Raw genomic sequence first — 21257 nt, 5'->3', positions numbered from 1 at the left:
TGAACTTTTGTCAACAAGGTCACACAATGTCCCCTCGGTGTCCCTGAAGGTTAATTTTGGGATCCACCTTTTTCACGTACGTGAGTGTTACGGTGCGACGTGAAGTGTTTTGTTTAGTTGAAGAATTCCTCAGAGAGGATCATCACCATCGACCAGAAAACCCTTTCCGTTTTATGTGTAAAGAATGTTTTGAACAAATTCCTTATTTCAAGGTCCTTTCAACCAAAGCTGTACAACCAGCATTTTGCGAGATTCGTTGATTTAGTACGTTAGCTTGTAACGCCTCATAACGCTTGCGAAAGGATTACTTTAATATATTTCAATATTGTGAGCTACAGACTTTAAAACAATGTTGCAGCTACGTCCAACTGGATCTATGATACCGTTTGTGGCACAAAATTCAAACAAAGGATACGTGTTTTGCACAGACTCAGGTACAAACCATTTCGTAGTAATTTAATTAATCATAACTGTAACTAATATAAATGAATCTAAAACTCTTTCAACCACTACAACGTAAACCTGGTTAATGTTCGTTTATTTGAGATCTTGTTACGTTATTTATAAAAAAATAATTTTCAGTATCAGGCTGGGCACAACCAATCCAACCTGTTTTTTCTTGTTCAGATGGAAATTCCGCATTATTTGCTCGATGAGGGCATGCTGCAAATTCTGAAAATTGCTGAAATCAGAGAATTGAATTTCGTTTGAAAAATTATATGCAACATCAGTTGTTGACCGTGAGCACCGTAAGAAGTGGGAATTTCACTGGAAAAATCGTGCCACTAGGAGAGTTATTTATTCTTCTACTCTTTGCTGGTACTGTTAACATTAAAAGCATCATTTCCGGTTAATGTTTGGACTTTTACTTCTACCATTATGTTGGTGCCATTTTTTCTCCAGGGTACAAATTATTCTGGATAAATATTTTTCGTTCGCCGTTTGATTTTTCTCCAAAGAAATAGATTCATTACAACGAAATATGGTGGCGGGATGGGGAAAATTGTCTCGCTGGGGCCGGTGGAAACACGTGTAAAATTATTGGTCCAACTAAACCGCCCAGCTGGAGGAGGGAAAATGCTCGGAAGTATATCTACCTAGAAGTAACAAAAAATAATAACGGACATTTTGCAAATGTGGGAAATTCGATAAAATAACTTTCGCCTCCCATTGAACATCGAGCGTTTTCGTTCGGGGTTTTTGTTCCTTACGACCAATCGAACCAGATGTCGATAGGTTGTTAATATTTTCCACCCCCGACGCTGGCTCCGGCCATTTTAGAACCACCCAAACACCCCTTCAAGGTCACGCACCGAGGGATGAAAATGTTGCCTTCTCGAGCTGGCAATTTTGTGGAATCCCTTTCGCCCAATTTGGGTGTGCCCTAAATGATACGTATTTTATGAGGTGGAGATCGGAAAGTTATCAACGAATGAAAACTTTACCGAAGAGAGGGAGAAAACCAAGAATAAGGTCCTTCGTCGGAAGCCATTCATGAGCCGGTGGGAAATGGCCACGCTGCGTGCGTTGCTTGGAAAAGTTTTCCAATAAAAAGAAGGAGAAATTCATTACCGCAGCCCATGGCACGAGGGGGTTTGTGGGGGGAGTGGGGGAGGTGGGGGGCGTTGTCCTTCGTTTCGCAAGGCAGCAGCTAGCATCGAATTCAATTTCCAAGACACTGAAGGACACACTCAAACATGTGGTTAGTAGTCATGCAATTACGCAAAGAACTTGGGTGGTTGCGGCCGTTACTACACTATTAGCATCATTGGCGTAGCGGTTTTCCCCCGGGTGGGGGCGGCGGTCGGGAAAACAGCACGCCAAAGCAGAACGCTTAATCGACCGTTTTGGCATGTAATTGGATGCGGACCATCCGAACACCGGTGGCGATGTTTGTACAATATATAGACCCGATACTGATTTCCTGTTGTTATCTGCTCGTAAGGAAATTTTCCCGAGCCACATCAAAACCTCCGCTCCGAGGGGACACTTTGCAGGCCGGGCTTCGTGCGAGGACCTTGTAACGCATTCTGGGAAATCGATTTAACAGTATTGTCGTTCGGTACGGGTTCGTTCAAGGTGGTTGCCAGCTGCTGCAGAGCATGGTGTGCGCTTCAATAATACTTTTCAGTTCGTGGTTTTTCTAACCTCAATATTGATTGAGGAAAAGCTGTGGCACAACCTGGGGTGTTACCATTTCTCGGAAGCGATCTCGACGATGACCTTTTGGGCGCAGATGTTATGCTGGTTTATCGATAACGATTCCAAGAATTTACTATCGGAATTTGTTATTAAATAGTAATAATTAAGCTTTACTTCCTAGAATATTCATTTTCAGGCAATTGTTTATATTTTGTTGTCATTAGTCTGTAATTAACTGTGAAATGCTTTTGCCATAAACCCTTCTTGTTAGCTGTGTTATAGTTGTTTATTTATTGTATTGAGATACATTCATTTTCTTAGCCAAACGGGTTGCACGTTGGTTTAATTTATTGTCAAATTCTATGCGAGAAGGCCAAGTGTAATGAACTTCTCGACCTGTGTCTCTCTGGTCAGAACAGTTAGCCCATGGGATTCTATTTCCTTTCGCTTCTTCGTCCATCCAGTTGATGAGCGGGATGAGCTTTCCGACGACACCTGAGCACCGAGGTAGCATTTTATTAATTTTAACTGTGGGAACCACCACTAGAAGGTCACACAATGGCCAGCAGGTTCCAATTCGCCGGGGGTGGCGGGGGTTTAGTGAACTATAAACTTGACCGTACCATCTGGAGCTAGAACTGGGGTCGCAGAATGAAAGCGGATTTGCGCTGTAAATGAGTTGTCCCACGAACGCCTCCTCTCGCCACTTGGAATAACAGAAAAGACCCTCTTATGCTACGGAACATCCCACGATGTCAGCAAGAGAAGTTCCGGTTGCCGATCTATTCCTGCAGCAGAGTTCGATTTATGAGTGCATGGGCAACCGCCTGGAATTCTCGCTGGAAAATGGCACCCAAGCGTGGAACGTTCTGGAAAAGGTACTCAAACATCGGTGATAATGAAACGGTCGATGAAGAAGCAGAAGGACTAGAACAGTGGCAGTGGTCAGCTGCGAGGAATGGGTTGCCATCTCAAGCCTTCTTCTCCTACCACCGTGGGGCAGCTCGATCCGAGAAAATGGTAACAATCTCCGCTCGGGTGGAGTTTTCCCAACGAAAATAATGCCCAAGAAATTGCGATGGGACGTCGCCTCTTTGTGTTGTTCACTCGTTCGGTGTGCTCCAGAAATTTGCTCGCGGGTGGGAAGTTTCGTGAATTACTTCGACCGAGATTTTTGCCGCCGCCGCTGTTTCGGCCATCGGAAGCTTTTGCGGCCCCCCCCAGGAGGTTTTCTGGAAAATTTTGCTCCGCACGAGGCTGACTTTGCCTTTACTCTTGCAGCCTCCATTTTAACTGAAGCGATACTTGACCCTCGAAGGCAAGAAACAGTGTTTGTTTATCTTAGAGGGCGTAGAAAGAGACTTGTGTTGTACAATTTAGCATGAATTTTAATGTTTTGGCTTCACTTCCTGCGATGTTTCGGATAGCTTTAAGTGAGTTATGTTTAATTAATGCTATAACTGAACTGTTATTTGCATTAAACACTCTAAATGTTGTTAAAAATGAGAATAATTATTATAAGAAATTTAATTTAGCGTACATTAATGGACGAAAATGCAACAAATGGCTATCGACATTGTGCTAATAAACACATCGAGTTTGGAACATGTTTTTATCGCTAAATGTGCCTGCCTTTTATCCCTAAGTGGAGCCATATTTGATGGAAATGTGTCCAACGAAACTTTCCTTTGTTGAACCAATTCTCTGTTCAAATGTAATTATTATTCATTGTAGCGAATTTTGATCAGTTTTCACTTTCCCGAAGAGAAAAATACAGTTTCCAAAGTTTTTATTCAATGTGTGAGAGTTTTCAACTTTTGTTTCAATTCCACCAGAGCTCCGAAACATTTCACATGCAAACTTATAAAATCCGGAGAAAAGACCATACTGTATCCTGATTCGTTTGCAATTCACTTGAAACCCTTCATATTTCGACTTGCTCGGAAGGGCTTTTCATTGGAAAGCAGACTGATAAGGTGCAATTTCTGGAGAAAACCAAGATAAATCACGAAGCTGACAACGACGCCAATGCCGGTGAACGACGATAATGATGCAGCGATGTGCCGGGAGGAGAACAAAGAAAACTCCACCAGGGATCTGCACACGACGCCACCCTTCCTCCGTTTAATGAGTTACTCCGCCGTGCGTTCTGCAGTTCTGCATCGTAACTGCATTCGGGCGTCTGGCTGAAGATGCTGTAAATTGCAACAACTTCCGACTGTGCAGTCTCCTGCCATCCGAGTGTTGGTGTCGACATTTCATCAGTTTTCCGTTTCCCTCGTGTGTGTGTGTAGGTGCATCATCCCGGGTTTCGTTACGGAAAATAAAGGACTTTTCCACGAATGCACGTCAGTTCTAATTTGGCAACGAACTTTCGGGCGGAAAGCTTTCCCGCTCTCCTGGATTATTTTCCCTTTTTCAATCGCTCCAAACTTCCGGACATTCTCCGACATGTGCTGAAGGAAATGTTTCTCGGTGCATGGAAATGCAATTTACGTTGCAACAGTAGCCCAACAGTGTTTTCAGCTAAGGGAAAATGATGAAATTAATTCTTCCACCCTCTCTTCTTCCCATGTTGTTTGTGTGTTTTAAACCTCCGCTCTCTCAGTCCTCACCCCGATATTGATTTATGGACAACGTTTCGATCGGTTACAGCCGGTTGGATGGAATCGTTTGAAATGTTTCCCATTTTTCCTGTTAAGGGGTTTGTGGTTTGGAATAATTAAATACGCTTTTCATCTGTCCGCAGGGACGCGGGTGTAGCATTGCATATGAATGTATTGGTCGTCCTCCCCCCCCCCCTCGGGGGTCGGGCCGCCCTCTCCTTTGGGTGCAATTGACCAACGTTGGGGATCAGGGCGGCCGTAAAGTGGAAATGAATGCAAATCAATACATGGATGGCATAATCCTGTTGCCCGAGCTACAGCCGCACGGGCCTTCCATTGCCAGGGACTACATTTTTATTACCTTCCACTTTGCAATTCTCGTCCTGCCGAAGCTCGCCTGTCGCCCATAAAAGCCTGTTACTTACTCGGGCTCCGGCGGCATTACTCCGTGGTTTCCGAAGCTTTCCGCAGTATTCGAATCGATCATTTTTCTTCATCGTTTCTCTTATCCCGTCCCGAGTGGCAGCCTGTGGAAGGCTTTATTGCTTTACCAGCTAGTGAAAGCATCTGCCCGGCTTCCTCGGTGTCCAAACCCGCCGCTTTCCGCCCCGGGCGAACGGACTAGAAGTTCGTGACAAGAATTAGGTCGAGCAACAGAAGCCCCCCGGTTTCGGAACCTTGGCCGAGGCCAATCAAACTCCCAACCGGTGCCGGAAAGTGGAGTCCACGAGCCACCGAGGCTCTTGCGGCGCGTAATAGGGCGTCCATAAATACGCAATTCACGGCGAACCATGCGGCCGTTGTGTGCGTACGTGCGCGGCTTGGAATAGAATTATTTCGCAACGATCGTTCGAAGCGTTTTCGCTTTCGCAGTTTCATCCAAGCGAAGCACGCCAATGGGAACCTGCGGAAAAAGCGGGTACCGGTATGACATGACGGTCGATGTTCGATGCGCTCGCCTTAAATTGTCACCTATTTTGCAAACATCAACGTTCGCCCGTTGCTTGGCCGCACTTCCGCCGCACTTTTTGCTCCTCCAATGTTGTGAGGTGTTGTTTCGAATTGATAGACCGTCGCTCGCTAGGGAAACTTTATTAACACTTGTATTTGTGTGCGTCTGGTGTGCCACCTGGAGGGTGAAACACGGGGTGGAAGAATGGAAAGTTTTTGAATTTCATTTTCCAGCTACACATCGTTCACTTAGTACTGTCAATTCTTCGACGGTTTGTGGGAATTTGTCCATTTTGCAGCAAATACAGGGTAAGTTTTACTTTTACATAAAAAGCATTCCATGGTCCACGGTTCTCATTCTCTTAATTTTAGATTTTTCAATTCGAATTAAGTATCATTGGGCGCACTTTGAAAATTATACCTTTTTTTAATTTGCAGCTTTTTCAATAAGGGGTTTGTTGATTCCCGTTTCCTTTCTATTCTTTTCCGACTCCCACTCGGTTAACACGTTTATTGCGCCGTTTAAGGCGGTTGAGAGGGAAAACTCTCTGATGCAAAGTGCACCGTTACCAGTTGCTGCTTGCATTCTGGCTACGAATGCAATCCAACCACCCTGAAGCGGACGGTCGCTAAGGATTGTGTTGCTCCTTTCAGAAACGTTCCATGTAGAAACGTATAGCAACCCCTTCAGCCGACTAGCCTCCCGGCCATGAATAAATGTTCGAGAAGCCCTGAAATGAGCCCGACGACGATACAAGAGGTTACTATGATATTTCCACCGACTGGTATTGCTGGCTCCCCTTTTTTCATATGCGACGTAGAATTGTCTGCACTTATCGTCGAGGTGAAATGAAACAGCGTTCCACCCTCGCCATTCTCCAGCCAGCCGGAATGGGCCATCGTCGAAATGGTTGCATTTTGCATAGCTGCGTCTCATGAGTTGAGGTTTTCCAGCATCGCAGGCGAAGAGTTTTATTTTTCGTGCGGGAAACAAATGAGCTCTCGAAATATTGGTTTTATGCTGGAAAACGTCGTTTCGGAGGGAGAGAGAGTAAAATAGAAGAACATCAGCATTTCATTCTTATTTTCATCAAAAGAGCTATGCTCTCGTTATTGTACAAAAGATAATGAAGCAAACCTATAAAAGTGTAATTAGTCAAATTGCAGTTTCCATTTTGTCCGATTCAAATACACTATCATCAAGATAGGGCTGATGAATTGGCGGAATGTCATTAGGAGTGGAAGAAAAACGTAAGATGCATGAGGAACTTTTCTCTCCTTCTTCTATTTATGCCGATAATTTCTTCAACGCTGGTAAATTGGACCTTGAATGCAACTAGTTCGGGCGATACAACACGTACGAAGAAGTGTTGTTTTATTTTTACTGAAAGACATAATTAGCAGCCAATGAGCAAAGGAAACAGGTTCCGTGATTTTCCACACCGCAAATTGGAAACTAAAAGAATGTTCGGAGATTGTATTTTGTACTTCAAATGTGTTTTTGCATGAAGTTTTAATTTTAGTTAGAGTTTTTACACTTATATAATATATATAATATTCTAGTTTCCAAATTTAAAATTTTTAATAGGAAAAACCACCTTTTAAACGTTTCTAAAATTACAACACGCCATCATTCTTATTCGTTCCTTTATGATCTCGTCTTTTTCTCTTCCAGAGTGTGACTCCCAGTGTTCGGACGATATCTCGCCGATGCTGGAGGCGCCCCTTCCACCCCATGCCGCTCTTCCAATCGCGCTCGTGCCGCTGGCCAAGTCGTCCCCGGAACGGCGCGTCACGCAGAAGGAAATCATCGCCGGCGAGGAACGGCCCAAGTTCCTCACCATCAAACAGGTGCAAGACTCCGGCGCCCAGGGTAAGTGCGAACAGCGGGATGAAACGGAAAACGATTTCCACACTCCTGTTCAGTTTCGAGTAGGTTTCGTGTTGTTTGTTTTCTTTACGTTCAATTTTTCCTACTTGAAGTTTTGTTTTTACCACTTTGTGCGTTAAACGAATGCAGTTTTACACTTTTGAAATTCTTCCTTTTGTAACTTAACCTTACGCTCTCTTCTCTCACTGAAAAGTTTCGTAATTTTCACTGCATCACTCTTCTTTACTTGCCCAAGCGGTAGTTTTAGGTTGTTTTTGTTTTTGTTCACGTTCGAAATACTTCCGTTCTCACGTAACGCAATCTGTTTCTCATTGGTATGGCAAGAATTTTTCACTTATCATCATTCATTGAAGCAAAAAAAGATGTGGAAATCGATTCGAGAGCCATAAAATATTCACTCCTAGTGCAAAAAAAAGAAGGAAAAATCTAATCGCCACCGCGCCGACCCTGCCCGTGCCACCACCGCCACATTCTGCTTCACCACCAACCACCATCCAACACCGCCACCACACCACCACCATCACCATCATCACCATCCACTGCGCCACGAATGAGTTCACCGGAAGCTTCGGAAGCAATTCAATCTAATTCCATTTCAATCCTGGCACTTCACCAACCTTGCTGGCTGGCGATGTCCTTCGGCATCCGTTGCGAGTCGTAAATAACGTAACCTTCACGACGCCGGCTCCGGTCGGTAGTCATTGGCACATTCGGGGCAGGACTTGGGGTTTTTTTTGCTACCATCCCGGGTTATTCCTTGAAGTGCGGGAAAGCGGTACTAAAATGCAATTACTAGCCACGTGTAAGTACGTCAAAATGGATTTCGTTTTTGTGTGTAATCTATTCCGGTTTGCTTCCATCGGGATTGTTTTATTTGACCAAATTGTAATTACAAACTGTGGCTGGAAAAGTTACTCACTAACAATCCGGTTTTCCGGGCGTTTTGATAAAGACCGGTCGGGTTGGCAAATTTCACTAAATAAATGCGCAATAAATGATTAAGCATAGAAGCATATAACAATCGATTCTCGCTGAATAAAAAGCGAATGAAAGTAAACGAGGACATTTAGAATAATTTCATATGCAAAAATATCGAACATTTTTCGTTTCCGCGCACAACAATCGCACACATGTTCGCTTGGTTCGACACTGCTCATGGATTATGGAGGCGCATGGTCGCTTGTATCCGTAACGACGTTTGCTTATGGGGCGAATCGAGCCGCCTCCCCCCCCAACCGAATTGATTTCGATGCTGCCCGAGGCGTTTGAGAATCGGCACCACGTGAACGGAAAATCAACACTCCACGACTTATCATCTTCGATTCCGATTGCCACCATCTTGTCATTGTGTGTCATCATCGCGAGCATTAGCGAGTAGAAAGAGTTCGATTTCAGCAACGCACGTTTGAATGTTGGTAGAATAGCGTTTTGATCTCTTGCTCGATCGCATACTTTGTCTCGTTCGCATCAGTAATGGCCGCTGGCATCATGCAAACTCAACACATCCGGATGGGGCAGGATATTAATTAGAAGGGGGGGGGGGAAATATATGCGTTACATATTTCACATTGATTGATTGAAAATTAGTTATTGAAAAGGAGGATTTGGTTTCAAAAGTTGGTAGGTTTAAAGTGCAATAATTTTTTATGAAAACAATTAGGATCATACACATTCGATGGTAATTTCTGTTCCTCTTTGTACACTCAAATTTCTAGATTCTATAAATCATTAAATCCATAAAAATATTAAAAACTTGCACAAGCTCTAAAATCATGCTTTTGGTGATGTGTTTGAGGAGTACATAAAGTCTTTTTTTCAGAGATAATGTAATCATTCATTTCACTACATGAAAAGTTTATTTGACGTAAGGAAAAACATATTTAAAAAATGTTCAAAGTACTTTATTACGGCAATCTGCTTTTAGGCCATCTTTGGTTTGAAGATCACACAGAACTTCTTAACATATTTGTAGCACCACGTAGTTTAGAGCACTTAAAAGAAAGTTTATGATCCTGAGCGATAATTGATTAGTGAACCACATTGTTAGAACAAAATTAATACCTGTTACATCCGGATGGTTATAGTTTCATTGGTACGAAAAATTGCTCCATTGGGCCTAATATTCGAAGAGACAAAATTGGTTAACAAATGAACCGAAAGTTCTTAATGCACGTGTGGACGCTCGGGTGGAAAACCTCTCACAGACTGGCACTAACCTGCAAATGGCGCTGCAAGTTGCAAAAACACAAGAGGTTTCGTTCTGCACCGTTCTGCCGAATGCGTTCAATTTAGCAGTTCGTATTAAACGCACACGATATGCTCGAGCTGATTAATGAATGTTTCGTTTGTGGTGTTTCGTTTCGGAACCTGTCCTCGCATTGGTGGTGGTGGTGGTGTTGGTGCCCGCAGGCGGTGAGGATCGTGGGGGCGTTGGTGGCTCGGACGGTTCGAGCGCGGCCCAGAACCCGCAGCGCTACATCGTGGAAACGATCACGATGACCACGGTGACCGAGCGGCGGCTCGTGCAGAAACCGGCGCCAGGAACCGCCGGCTCGCCCCTCCCGACGCCACGCTCCGCCGCGTCTTCGTCCTCTTCCTCAACGATTCCACCTATCGTTCCAGCAGGCAACGAGGGCGGCTCGACGGCTGTGCCGGTGGCCGGCGGCCCCACCGCGGCCGGTCTCTCTTCCTCAGGCGCTCCCCAAGACTATCGACTTCTTCAGCAGCAGCAACAGCAGCAGAAGCAGCTCCGTTCCGGTCAGTCGGTGGAGGGAAGTGCGTCCCAGGCGGCGGCCGCCACTTCCGGCGTAGGTATTTATGAAACAGTCAAGCACAAGCCGCTCAGCACGGCGCAAGCGATCAGCGGCATCCTGAAGGGTGGCAAGCTGTGGAAAAACGAACAACAACAACAACAACAACACCAGCATCCGCAACAGCAGCAGCATCAGCAGCAACACCAGCAGCAACAACAACAGCAGCCCCACCAGCAGCCCTCGTCCGTTCAGGTGAGTGATTTTTAAAACGTACTCAAAAAAGGTAAAATTGAACTCTTCACAGAGCAATGAAGATGTAGCTACAAAAAACGTAGTAAATATATAAAATGCCTTAAATAAGTATAAAAAATGTCTTTTCAATCCAAAGTCAGAACACCAAATTAAACTGTACCAAAACTTGGCCTTGTGAACCAACATGTTTGGTCAGTCAAAAATGTTAAAGAAAATTCCTCAAAAAGTGAGGAACGAAAATAAATATTGATTTACCAATTGTAAAATTCAGTTGAGAATAGTTCCGTAATTTAACTTGCATATTCTGGTACCCATTTATTGCTTTTAATCGAACAACTCTGGCAAACGTTCAACATTCACATTATTTTGAAGCTAACGAATGCAATTTATAGAAACTTTACTGGAAGACTTTAAAATGTACCATAAAGTAATTGTTACTAGCTTTTAAAATACTCAGGAAAGTAGTATCAAAAGTGGTTGTATTTTTTCTTCGAAAATTGATTTCTACTCGCTTTTCGATGGCGTAGGAAAAATATGTTTGAGTTAGTGTCGTTTTGTGGTGAACCTTCAAAATCTACTAAATTTGTATTAAGCACCGTCAATACTACCCAATCCTCCTGTTTATGCCCTTGAGAAGTAAGTGAATGGTGTTGTCGTTGCGGGTCTTATTCGTAAAGCTCTCTGCACTGCCTTCAATCACCAACAAATGCACAGTGTGAAAATTCTCCCTCCAGCGCGACGTGAAAGCTGCCAATGTTCGACCAGGAACAAACCCAAATCTGTTGGACCCTCAAGGGGTTGCTGAAGGGATTACGGGGTGCCATGTCAAGTTCGCTGCTAACCGCCACCAAAAAGCTACCGATCGTCGTGTTCGTGTGTTTGCATCTGTTTTGTTTCGGTTTGGTGGTTGTATTTTTTCCGCTTCAACTGGATATTGGAACACCTTTCGTTTTTTTATTCGTCATGAAAAAAAGGCTCACTCCAATGGGGCCAGCCTTGTTCGATGCAGGGGATTCAAATCGTTCCCCAAAGGGTTTCCGGAAGGAGAGGATGGGAGTTTGGTGTATTATTTCATCATTTTTTTTTCTTTACATCCAGTTCCGGCGGTTGTGTAGAATGTAATTTATTGCGGCCCATGTTTTGGGGCCGGTGAGACATGGCGAAGAATGATGTAACCTTCGCATCAAGGATGGCCCCTAAACGAGGGGAGTGAGGCCTCATGTTGGAGCGGACAGGAACGACGGACAGTAGGCCCTTTGGCGTAACGTACCGGTAATAAATCAAGTATTTTTGCCATTTTCCCTCGGGTGGCTTTCGGGCGCGGAACGAGCGGAACTCGGTTTTAGATTGAAGCAGGTCCCGAGATTGTGCCGGGATGCAGATGGTGGTCCGGGCTGGCTGTAACCTTCCGCTTTTCCGTTTTGGTCGGCTTGTGCTCGTTTGACGCATTCGGTTCCCGCATCGCGCGCGCGTCCTTTAATTTATGATGAAACCGAATCTCGGCAGCCAGAGTTCTCTCCGTTTTCCGTTTGAAAGTTTTTCTTTCCCTCGTTTTGCTCCTCCCGGTGACAGATTTTTCATAATCTCTCCATACGCGGACTCGTGGGCCCCTTTCACAACAACATGCTGGCTACAATAGGCCTTAGCAAAAAAGTAAAACGAAGCAAAATGCGAACGAAAAAAGGTAGTAAAGCATGACAATCGGTGAAGGAAGCCGTCGACGTCGCCATAGCGGTGTGCCTCCGGTGGGAAATAGGTACAACAATCGAACTGGCGACGGCTGAACTTACTTACTCGGGGGGTGGAAAACGTGACCCACTTCCATCGGAGAGGAGGGGAGGGTAAAGGACGAACGTGAAGGGATGGTGTAAAAATAAAAGTCAGAGAGAAAAAGAGAGGCATGTTTAATCGACCAAAGCTCGGCGTGATACGGGAGTCCTCCTTGGTTGGGCTCGGGTAGATAAAGTTTCTTGCCAAGGAAAAAGCAGCAAACAATGTTGCCGAGCAGGACATAGGATCGTTTGTATCCAATTTTTCTTCTAACAACCCGTTGAAGGGGTTTGAGATGGCCAACCCCTGTTAAAATAACCTGTCGTTCTGAAGACTAAGTCTACTAAAAAGGGTTTTTATTTTATTTGAAAGGGATTTATCGACACGTTATACAATTGGAGTAAACTTTAAACAGGTTCAGTTTAAATCTAATCAATTCTGATCGGTATTATTAGCTGTAAAAACAAATAGAATTTAAATATTGAGCTTTAGACAATAATTGAATATTAATTCGTCCTTTGTCATGTACTGAAGTAATCAAGAAATGCAAATTATTTCATATTAAAATCAGTCAGTGCAGGTTCTATCTATAGCGTCCCAGCTTCTAGTACCTTAATCAACATCATTATCGTAACATCGAGCCAAGACTTCGGTCGAAAGACCTCGGTTTTAGTCATGAATAAATAGAAATGATGTTACGTTATGCTCCTCTTTTCATTTTGTGCTTCCAAACTCCATCCACAAGATCTTGTTCCACCGAACGTGATGCAAAATCTTTACCTCGAATGTCATTAGACTGTGACCGCCTAAGGGGGGGGACAACGTTTTCCTTTCCTTTTAATCCTTAACGTAATCTAACGGCTGCGGCTCGATCCGGAAATATTTTTCTAAAGTAGAGCAAGGTGGTGAGGTGGTGTGGCACTAAGAAAAAGGAGTGCCCGGTGGGGTTTTTTTTTAAATTCTGTTACCGTAATTGCTTCCGATGGCACAGAACCGTCTCGCATTACATAATGCGTTGTTGGCGAAGCCAAAGGTCCCCTGCAAGCGTTGCGTCGGTGGTGGGAAACTTTCCACTTTCAAGGGCGGCGATGCTAACGACCTCTTTTGAGTTAAAAATATATTTCTGAGAACTGTAAAACGGGACAAACTTGGCCAGTTCCATTGAAAGGCAAAGCTTCATTTTTTCTTCCTGCACTAGATTCACGTTTTGAGGCAAACCTTCGCGATATTTATCATGCAACTCATGCTTAAGCTCGACGCAACGACGCATCTCTACCATTACCGTCCTTTTCCGACGGTATCGAAGGAATTATTTGATATAAAAAAATACATTTCCCGTCGGGCTCGCCCACACACAAAGGGAAACCAGCTTTTCGGTGGAAAGAAAATGAAATAAAATCCACGGTGGAAGAACCTCAGAGAAGGGGATAATACGAGAGAGTAATATGAATTTTTCATCCCGTCAAATAGCGGTTTTATTAGCCCCCGGGAACGTGCTCAGACTGCAAATGTGCCAATATTTATTATGATGGTATCGATTATTTCCTTTCCTCGATGTGTCTCGGCACGACGCTCGACGGGGACTTCATGTTCCATTAAACCTGCCGCTAAACGGTGCTAGCAACACGGTTCAAGAAAAAGGGAAAAGAAAAGAAAAGTCCGTGTACCGGAGAACGGGGAAGGGCAATCCGCTTGTACTTGTCGGAGGATAGACCAACAAAAAAAAAAAAAAGAACTAAGATAGAGTGGAAGCTTTTGAAAATGGCAAGCATCTTTAGATTTAACTTCCCTTCGGCGCCGCTCCGTGCGAATACTGTAACCGATTTTCACTTCCACCGTTTCGAAAGTGGCCTTCGGGTGCGATTTATCTCTCGGGAAGAGTTTTTTTTCTTCTTCCTCCCCAGTTTCCCTTCGGATCGGAGCCTTCCATCGATCGGATTTTGAGCGGGAGGACCACTTTTCCTTCCACCAGTCTCGGTCTGGACTTCTCGACGAGGAAATGTTAAGCCGAGCCAGCACTCGAGACTCCCGAGTGCCCGAATTTGCAGACGACTATTTTTGGGCCTTTGCACCGGTCTAATGGAAGGGTATTTTTAGAGACAGGTTGTTCACTCACTTTCCACCGGCGCGCTGGGTATGACTTTATTTTCCCTGGCCCCGCTAGCTTTCCCGGGACTGGTGGAACGAGCGAGTGAATAATTGAGTTGGATCGATTTGAAAATCATCACCGAAGCCGAAGTGCATATCGGAGCGCTGGTAGACGAGCTAAATTGGCAGCCATCAGCGTGCGATGCGGGAATATTAAATCGTGTATCGAGGATGGTTCCGATCAGGGAACCGAACTGCGAAACACAATGTTCCGAATTCAAAATAAATGTTCTTGCAATAAAACTGCTCGAACCATCGGAAAGCACAATTGGTTTTACGCTCGTTAATGAATAAAAATGCAATTTCCTCCATTTTGCAGAACGATGAGTCAACGGCGGTGACGTCGGACGAGGAGACGAGCTCGAAGCGCTCGGTGCGGTTCAACGAGGAGTCGACGATCCGGGAGGCGTGCTGCGACGGCGAGGTGCAGGCGGGCCTGGCCGAGGGTGAGATGGGAACGTGCCGCGCCATCAACTACATGTCCGACACGCTGAAGCGCCACTCGTCCGGCCTGTTCCACAACGCGCTCCGCCCGAACTCGGCCGTCCGCCAGCTGTTTCCCAGCAGCGCCATCCAGCTTACGACGGCCGGCTCCGGGAGTGGGCCCACGGCCCCGACCGCAGTACCGCCCGGAACGACGATGGTGGCCACGGTCGGCACGACGGGCGCCCAAACGACAACGACGTGCTCCGGCGGCCCGCATCCGCCGACCGTCCTGACGCAGGAGGCGCTGAAGGCGTTCGACGACGCGAAGAAAACGCCCGGCCTGGTGCACCAGCACAGTCTCACCAGCAACTCCGGCAGCATGAGCAACATCCCGAACAGTGCGGCGGCGGCGCTGGCCGCTTCGGCGGTGGCGGCGACGGCCGGCGGTGGCGCGGGAATGCCGGGCGGACCGGGCGAAACCGACACCATTCGGCGCACGATCGAGCGGAACGCGCTGCGAAGGTCGCTCATCAAGTATGAACCAAAGTGAGTTGACAGGACGGTGGGGGGTGATCAGGGGAAGGCGATCAGGTTGTCCATTAAACGGTTGTCCCTTACCATAGTATTTCGAATTGGATGAATTAAGTTGAAAACACGATAAGAGATTCCATCAACTTGAACACGATGATAAAACTTGAGCAAACTCAGTAACAACAGTATTTAAGAACCAAAAGCAATTAAATGAAAAATTAGATCTTTAGCGAAAATTACCCTGGACCAAAGCCTTATTTCATGCGAAACCATCGACAACATTCCCAGAAAATCATTTTTCCCGTTTATCATTGTCTATGAACCAAATTGACATTACTTTTTCTACCCCATGCCCATTATCCTCAACTTATTCTGAGAATGTATATCTCGATTTTTATAAAAGTTTTACTGGATGGTATATCTTTAATGCACATTAGTGCATCAATCTCAAATATTTTAACCCAACAACACGGCTCATTTTCCACTTCAAAAGTCAATGTAGATAAGTTGGATCGTTTTTACATTTTCATATTCTTCGATTACTGTTATTCAAAAGTAAATTCACAAACTAATTAGACATTTGATAAAACAAGCTAGTTTGGTGCGAAATAATAACTTAAAGAAACGGGCCAAAAGAACGGACCCTTGAAAGCTTGGTGCCCCAAGCAGCTGCTTAGTTTGCTTATCCTATGATCCACCTCCCAGTGGAGATGTCACTTCTAAAGCATTTTTTTTTTAATTTGTTTGAGTATCCTTTTTTGCTTTTGTATTAAGTATACAGACAATTTATAACCTTTAAAATAATGTAAATTATACCTTGAATTTCATTTGGTATGAACTTAAAGCGTCATGTTTCGTTTCTCCAGTTTTTAATGTCTCGTTGTAATTTTATTCACCTTTCTCCCGACCAATGCCTCGGTGGGGATGGATACGGCCTTGTTTTGGTTGTTTGCCTCAAAATCCCGGTTCGAATTCGTTCTCTTTACTTCGCTGGACGTTGCTGTCACGTTGAGAACTTTCCAGACGGCTGGAAAAGTTGGGTGAATCGTGTTGTAAACTCAGTTCACCTGTTCTAAACTCGTGCACCTTTTTGTTTGTCCACAGGAAAAAGATCCCGGTGAAGGACGTCACCTCGCTGGAGGAACGCATCCGGCAGCTGACGTGCGACATCGACGATCCGATCGACGAGTCGGCGGGCAGCGACCAGGCCGGCGACGGCGAACTGGGCGAGCTGGAGCGAAGGGACAGTCCGGCGGGCGAGGAGAACCCCCAGCAGCCGAAGTACATTCCGGACAAGAGCTTCTCGCCGAGCTCGTCGGCGTCCAGCTCGAGCAGCGGCTCGAACGGTTCCACGTACAAGAAGATCACCGACCTGTTCCACCGCGACCGGCGGCAGGAGAAGATCCCGGAGGCGGACGAGAACCCGATCGTGATCATCCCGCAGGTAAGCGGCCGACTGGGCGGACGAACGCCACCGAGAGCAACCCGGCCCGAGACGCCTGCGTCTAACATCGGTCTGTTCGAATTTCCTTGGCAGGACTGCCGTTGCCCGGCGGGTCCGGACATTGGAATGGGCGTTCAAATTCAGGGTGCACACACGCAGATCCACCAACCTCCGCAGCAGCGCCAGGTCGACGCGCGGCGCCAGTTCCTCTCCACGCTGGCGCCACTGACGGCGTGCGTCGCCGGCCAGCGGGACGACCTGTCCTACTACACACTGGCCCATCCGGGCGACCGCAGCTCGATGGCGAGCTCGCAGAGCACCGAGTACAGCATCGGCGACATCGACGCGGCCCTGCACGACGACGACGGCAAGAAGGTCGCGCCGGACGTGATCGCCGGTACGCCCGGACAGGAGTCGGACGAGCTGGCCGCGTTCGTGCAGCAGGAGGGGGCCCGCACCGAGCGGCTCAAGAAGCGGTACAGCGCGGAGACGTCCACGTCGGCACCCGCTTCCGGCGCCGGCTCGGACGACGACGAGCAGAACGACTACGGCTTCAACTCCCGGCCGTCGGTACGCGGGATCAAGCCACGCTTCGGCTCGACCAACGAGATCCTCCAGCAGATGCAGGCTCAGCTCGCCGCCCCGACACCTCCACAGGTAGTTTGCGCGACTCCTTTCGACCTTGAGCACTCGTCCTCCTACTAAAGAGCGTTTGTTTTTCCAGCCAAAGTCCCAATCGACGACGGTTCCCGCGCAGACGCAGCCGATCCAGTCGAACACCCTGCCCCGGCCGCATACGGCCAGCAGCATGCACGTGGCGGCGGCTAAGCAGCAGATCACCACGCACCAGCATACGGCCTCGTGGAGCTACTATCCTGCCGTCGATCCGGCGACGCAGGCCAAGGGAGTGGCTCATCAACCGGCGGCCGTCGTCGGACAGCAACAACAGCAACAGCAGCAACAGCAGACGGCGACGGTAGCTCCCGTGGTCGCTACGGCCGCGAGTGGTCAAGCGAACATGCTGGCAGCTGTGGACCCGCACGGGAACTACTACCACATCCCGGTCCAGACACGCCACAGCTACCACGGGCAGGAAGCGATCTACCAGAACTGCGCCAACCTGCCGCTCGGAGTTCAGGCCAGTGCGGTCCAGGTGCAGTCGCACCAGATCCACACACAGCACCAGGCGGTACACACGGCCCACCACATCCACCAGATGACGGACACGGCCACGTACGGCAAGTTCGCGCGCAGTCCAACGCGCCGGCCCGAATCGCCGCCTCCTCTGAGGAACTACCACCAAACGATGGTGCTGATCCCGTACAACGCCGAGACGTACCATCGCTATACGGCGCAGGAGCAGGAGAACTACCGACGCCAGCACAACATCGTCGAGTACCAGCAGGTATAGACCACCACACTCCCCGCCGCCCACTGAGACGGCACTGAGGCTCACTTTTCTTCGCTTCCCACCGTAGGTCACCCAGCAGACGATCCGCGTTCCGGTCGGCTACCCGCTGCCCGGCATGCAGCTGCACGTCGTGGCCGCCGGAGCCCGCGCTGGCCTACCTCCACACTACTCCACCCTGCCCCGGCTCGGCACCAACACGGCCCCGGTGAACGCGGGGACGGGCACGAACAGCGCCGGCCAGCCCGGTGCGGCGCCACCGCCACTGCCACCGCAGGGTAAACCTCCGGCCTACTCGCAGTACCCCGGCACGGCCGACGGCAAGCCGGGCGTCAAGTTTACCGAGCGGGGCGCACCGGAGGGGGCGGCCAGTGTGCAGCCGTCCGACGCCGCCAGCCAACTCCTCTCGCCGACCGGCCAGGGCCACGGTCCGCCGGGAATGCCACCGGGTGTCAGCAGCTCCGCGACAACCACGGCAGGAACGACGGCGGCGGCGGCGGTGGTAGCCGGATCCCAGGGTGCTCAAGCAACCGGTGTGGTGCAGTCAGCGTCCGGAGCTGGAAGTGGCCAAGCGCAGCAGCAGCAGCAACAGTGCGCCCAAGGGGCCGTGTTCTACGCCATGAACGTTTGACAGGGCGATTAGATAAAGCTGACGATACGGCTCGAGCGGGACGCGGGGCAGACTGACGGGGAGGACAACGCCGGCGACAGGCAGATGCTTACCGGTGCAAGTGAGCAGCAGTTATACAACGACGAGTGCTGGAGGACAACCCATCCGACACCAACGCAAAACGAACGTGAAGAATAAGACACAATCCCTCGCAGAGCGCGAACCCAGGGAACGTGCATGAGTAAAATCTACCACGAAATGATAGATCAGTGCACACTTAGTAGACCATTCGGTCGTAGTGTGCGGTGCCTCTTAGTGTACCACATCTGTCAATCCGAAAGGAGCGTGAGCGTGTGCGTTGCGTGTCGGCGAATTGACACGGAGTGGATGAGGGACACTCTCCACTGTACATAGACTTAGTAACCGACCGGCGGTGAGGTTAGGGTTTCTTTCCGTCTCTTGCGACTTTTCACCGAACGCGAAACCGTTTCTTCAACTCACGAGGTGGATGCAAATGCGTTCGAGTGGCGGTGCAAAATGCGCTGGGACGCTGCTTCGGTTTTGATTCGGTTTCATGCTTTCATAATAGCTAGGTGCAAGTGATGATGATGATGATGATGTTGATGACGACGACGCTGTTGACGGTGGACAGTGATGTAAGAACGGCTTCCCACGGGGTGGTCGTCGCACCGTTTTGCAGACACACATTCCACCACGACCTGCACGACCGTGTGCCGGCCGAGCAGCCATTTTTCATCATCCATCTCACGCCATCGGCCCCAACCCTTCCACTGTATCCACTGTATCGAGGCGAAAAACGCACCTCACTCATTCATTTCATTTGTTCGATAATGCTGGTTCACTAAAATCGCACCGCATCGATCATCGTTTCCATCGTATCTCGCTTAGTCCTTCACTTCCCGCCCGACCTCGGCGTAGTGTGGGTGTTTTCCTGTTCATCTCCCGGCCTCGGAAGGAAATGATCAAGTAGATAGAATTGGTTCGAAATGTGAAACTAGGCCCGCAACGGTTAGTCCGTTAAGGGAGGGATGCTTTGTAAATAGTTGGATCTAACGGCAATAGGAAGAGGAAAAATGCATAACTGAATCGGTAATTCATCCGGAGCTCGTAACAAAACCAAACCCCCTTCCACGCTGAGGAACTTATTTGACTCAACACTTATCTTTAGATGACCGGATTCCAAAAACGCTCAAACACGGAGTAGGTAAAAGTGTGAACGGGAGGAAAAGTTTGTATTTTAACTTAGATGGCAGTACGGGCAAGTGTAGAATGAGGCACAGAAAAGGCACGGAAAGGTGGAACGATGCGCTGGAAATGTATAGAAACATTTTGATAATTTTAACTAGTGCCAAAGGATGCATAAACCAAGTATGTTTTTAAAGATTATTTTTTGTCGCTAAGGTTTTAGTTTTTTAAAAGTATTTATTGTTCCGTCTTTCTCTTTTTCCGTTTTGTTCTAGTTTTGTGCACTTTTATACACCTAAATATCTGAAGTAGGAAATAAGTATTGTTAAATTGCACCAAAGATGCTCTATCCAAATTCGTCTACTAGTGGACAAATAATATACAAAAAAAACACATACTAACGTTGCACTGTCTACACTCACGCACGAGCTTTCCTGTCCGGACCGCAACGAATAGCGCTTATATTTTAACGCGGGAGGACATAAAACAAAAAAAAACACATTTATTAGAAAGAAAAAATCACAACTGTCTTCGGTTTCGCGTCTCTGTTGGAAGTTTATGCTTAAACGTTTGTTTTCAAATTATTTTGTGCAGAAGGCCTGTATGGGTTTTGGGGAAGATGTGAACGGAAAGGTGTTAGCTGAACAAAACAAGAAAAATTCATAAAAACCTAAAACCAAGAACCGACAATTGATCGCAAACAACTATTAAACAACCACACGAGCTGGAGGAATTAATTAGTTATGCTGTTTGTACATCGCACAAGAGCAAGAGCAAACGATGGTAGTGAATATCAAAAGTAATAACTAGAATGAACATAACTTAACGCAAACCACAAAGAAGTAGGAAAGTAGCACTCAAACTGAATCAGGTGAGATGTAGCGAAGATGTAGCGAGATGAATAGAAAGATAATAAACAAAATGTAGCCGTGCAGAGTAAGTTTAAGAAAGTGAAAGTAGCAAACTAGTGGTTGAAGGTTTTCTTTTTTGCCTGCCCAAAACCAGAACAACAACCAAGATAGAAGAGCAAGCATAAAAAAATAAATAATGGATTAAACAACAAAGACATTAAAACGCTGAGGTTTGCTTCTCGGTATGTAGAGTTGCACAAACAGTTTG

The 21257-nt window shown here is 47.1% G+C and overlaps 1 protein-coding gene across 1 annotated transcript in view; it reads left to right on the top strand.

Annotated features, from left to right (window-relative positions):
- The window catches only part of LOC131284279 (uncharacterized), a 53877-nt gene extending 34924 nt beyond the window's left edge, over window positions 1–18953 (top strand). The window contains exons 4-10 of the mRNA XM_058313133.1: window positions 7375–7572; window positions 10000–10595; window positions 14833–15485; window positions 16575–16914; window positions 17008–17571; window positions 17639–18319; window positions 18393–18953. Coding sequence (XP_058169116.1) covers window positions 7375–7572; window positions 10000–10595; window positions 14833–15485; window positions 16575–16914; window positions 17008–17571; window positions 17639–18319; window positions 18393–18953 — 3593 coding nt within the window. The remainder of the gene's footprint in view (window positions 1–7374; window positions 7573–9999; window positions 10596–14832; window positions 15486–16574; window positions 16915–17007; window positions 17572–17638; window positions 18320–18392) is intronic.
- The last annotated feature ends 2304 nt before the right edge of the window (window positions 18954–21257 follow it).

The sequence above is a fragment of the Anopheles ziemanni genome, chromosome 3 (assembly GCF_943734765.1).
Source record: "Anopheles ziemanni chromosome 3, idAnoZiCoDA_A2_x.2, whole genome shotgun sequence".
Lineage (NCBI taxonomy): Eukaryota > Metazoa > Arthropoda > Insecta > Diptera > Culicidae > Anopheles > Anopheles ziemanni.
This window is presented reverse-complemented; position numbering and strand designations above follow the sequence as displayed.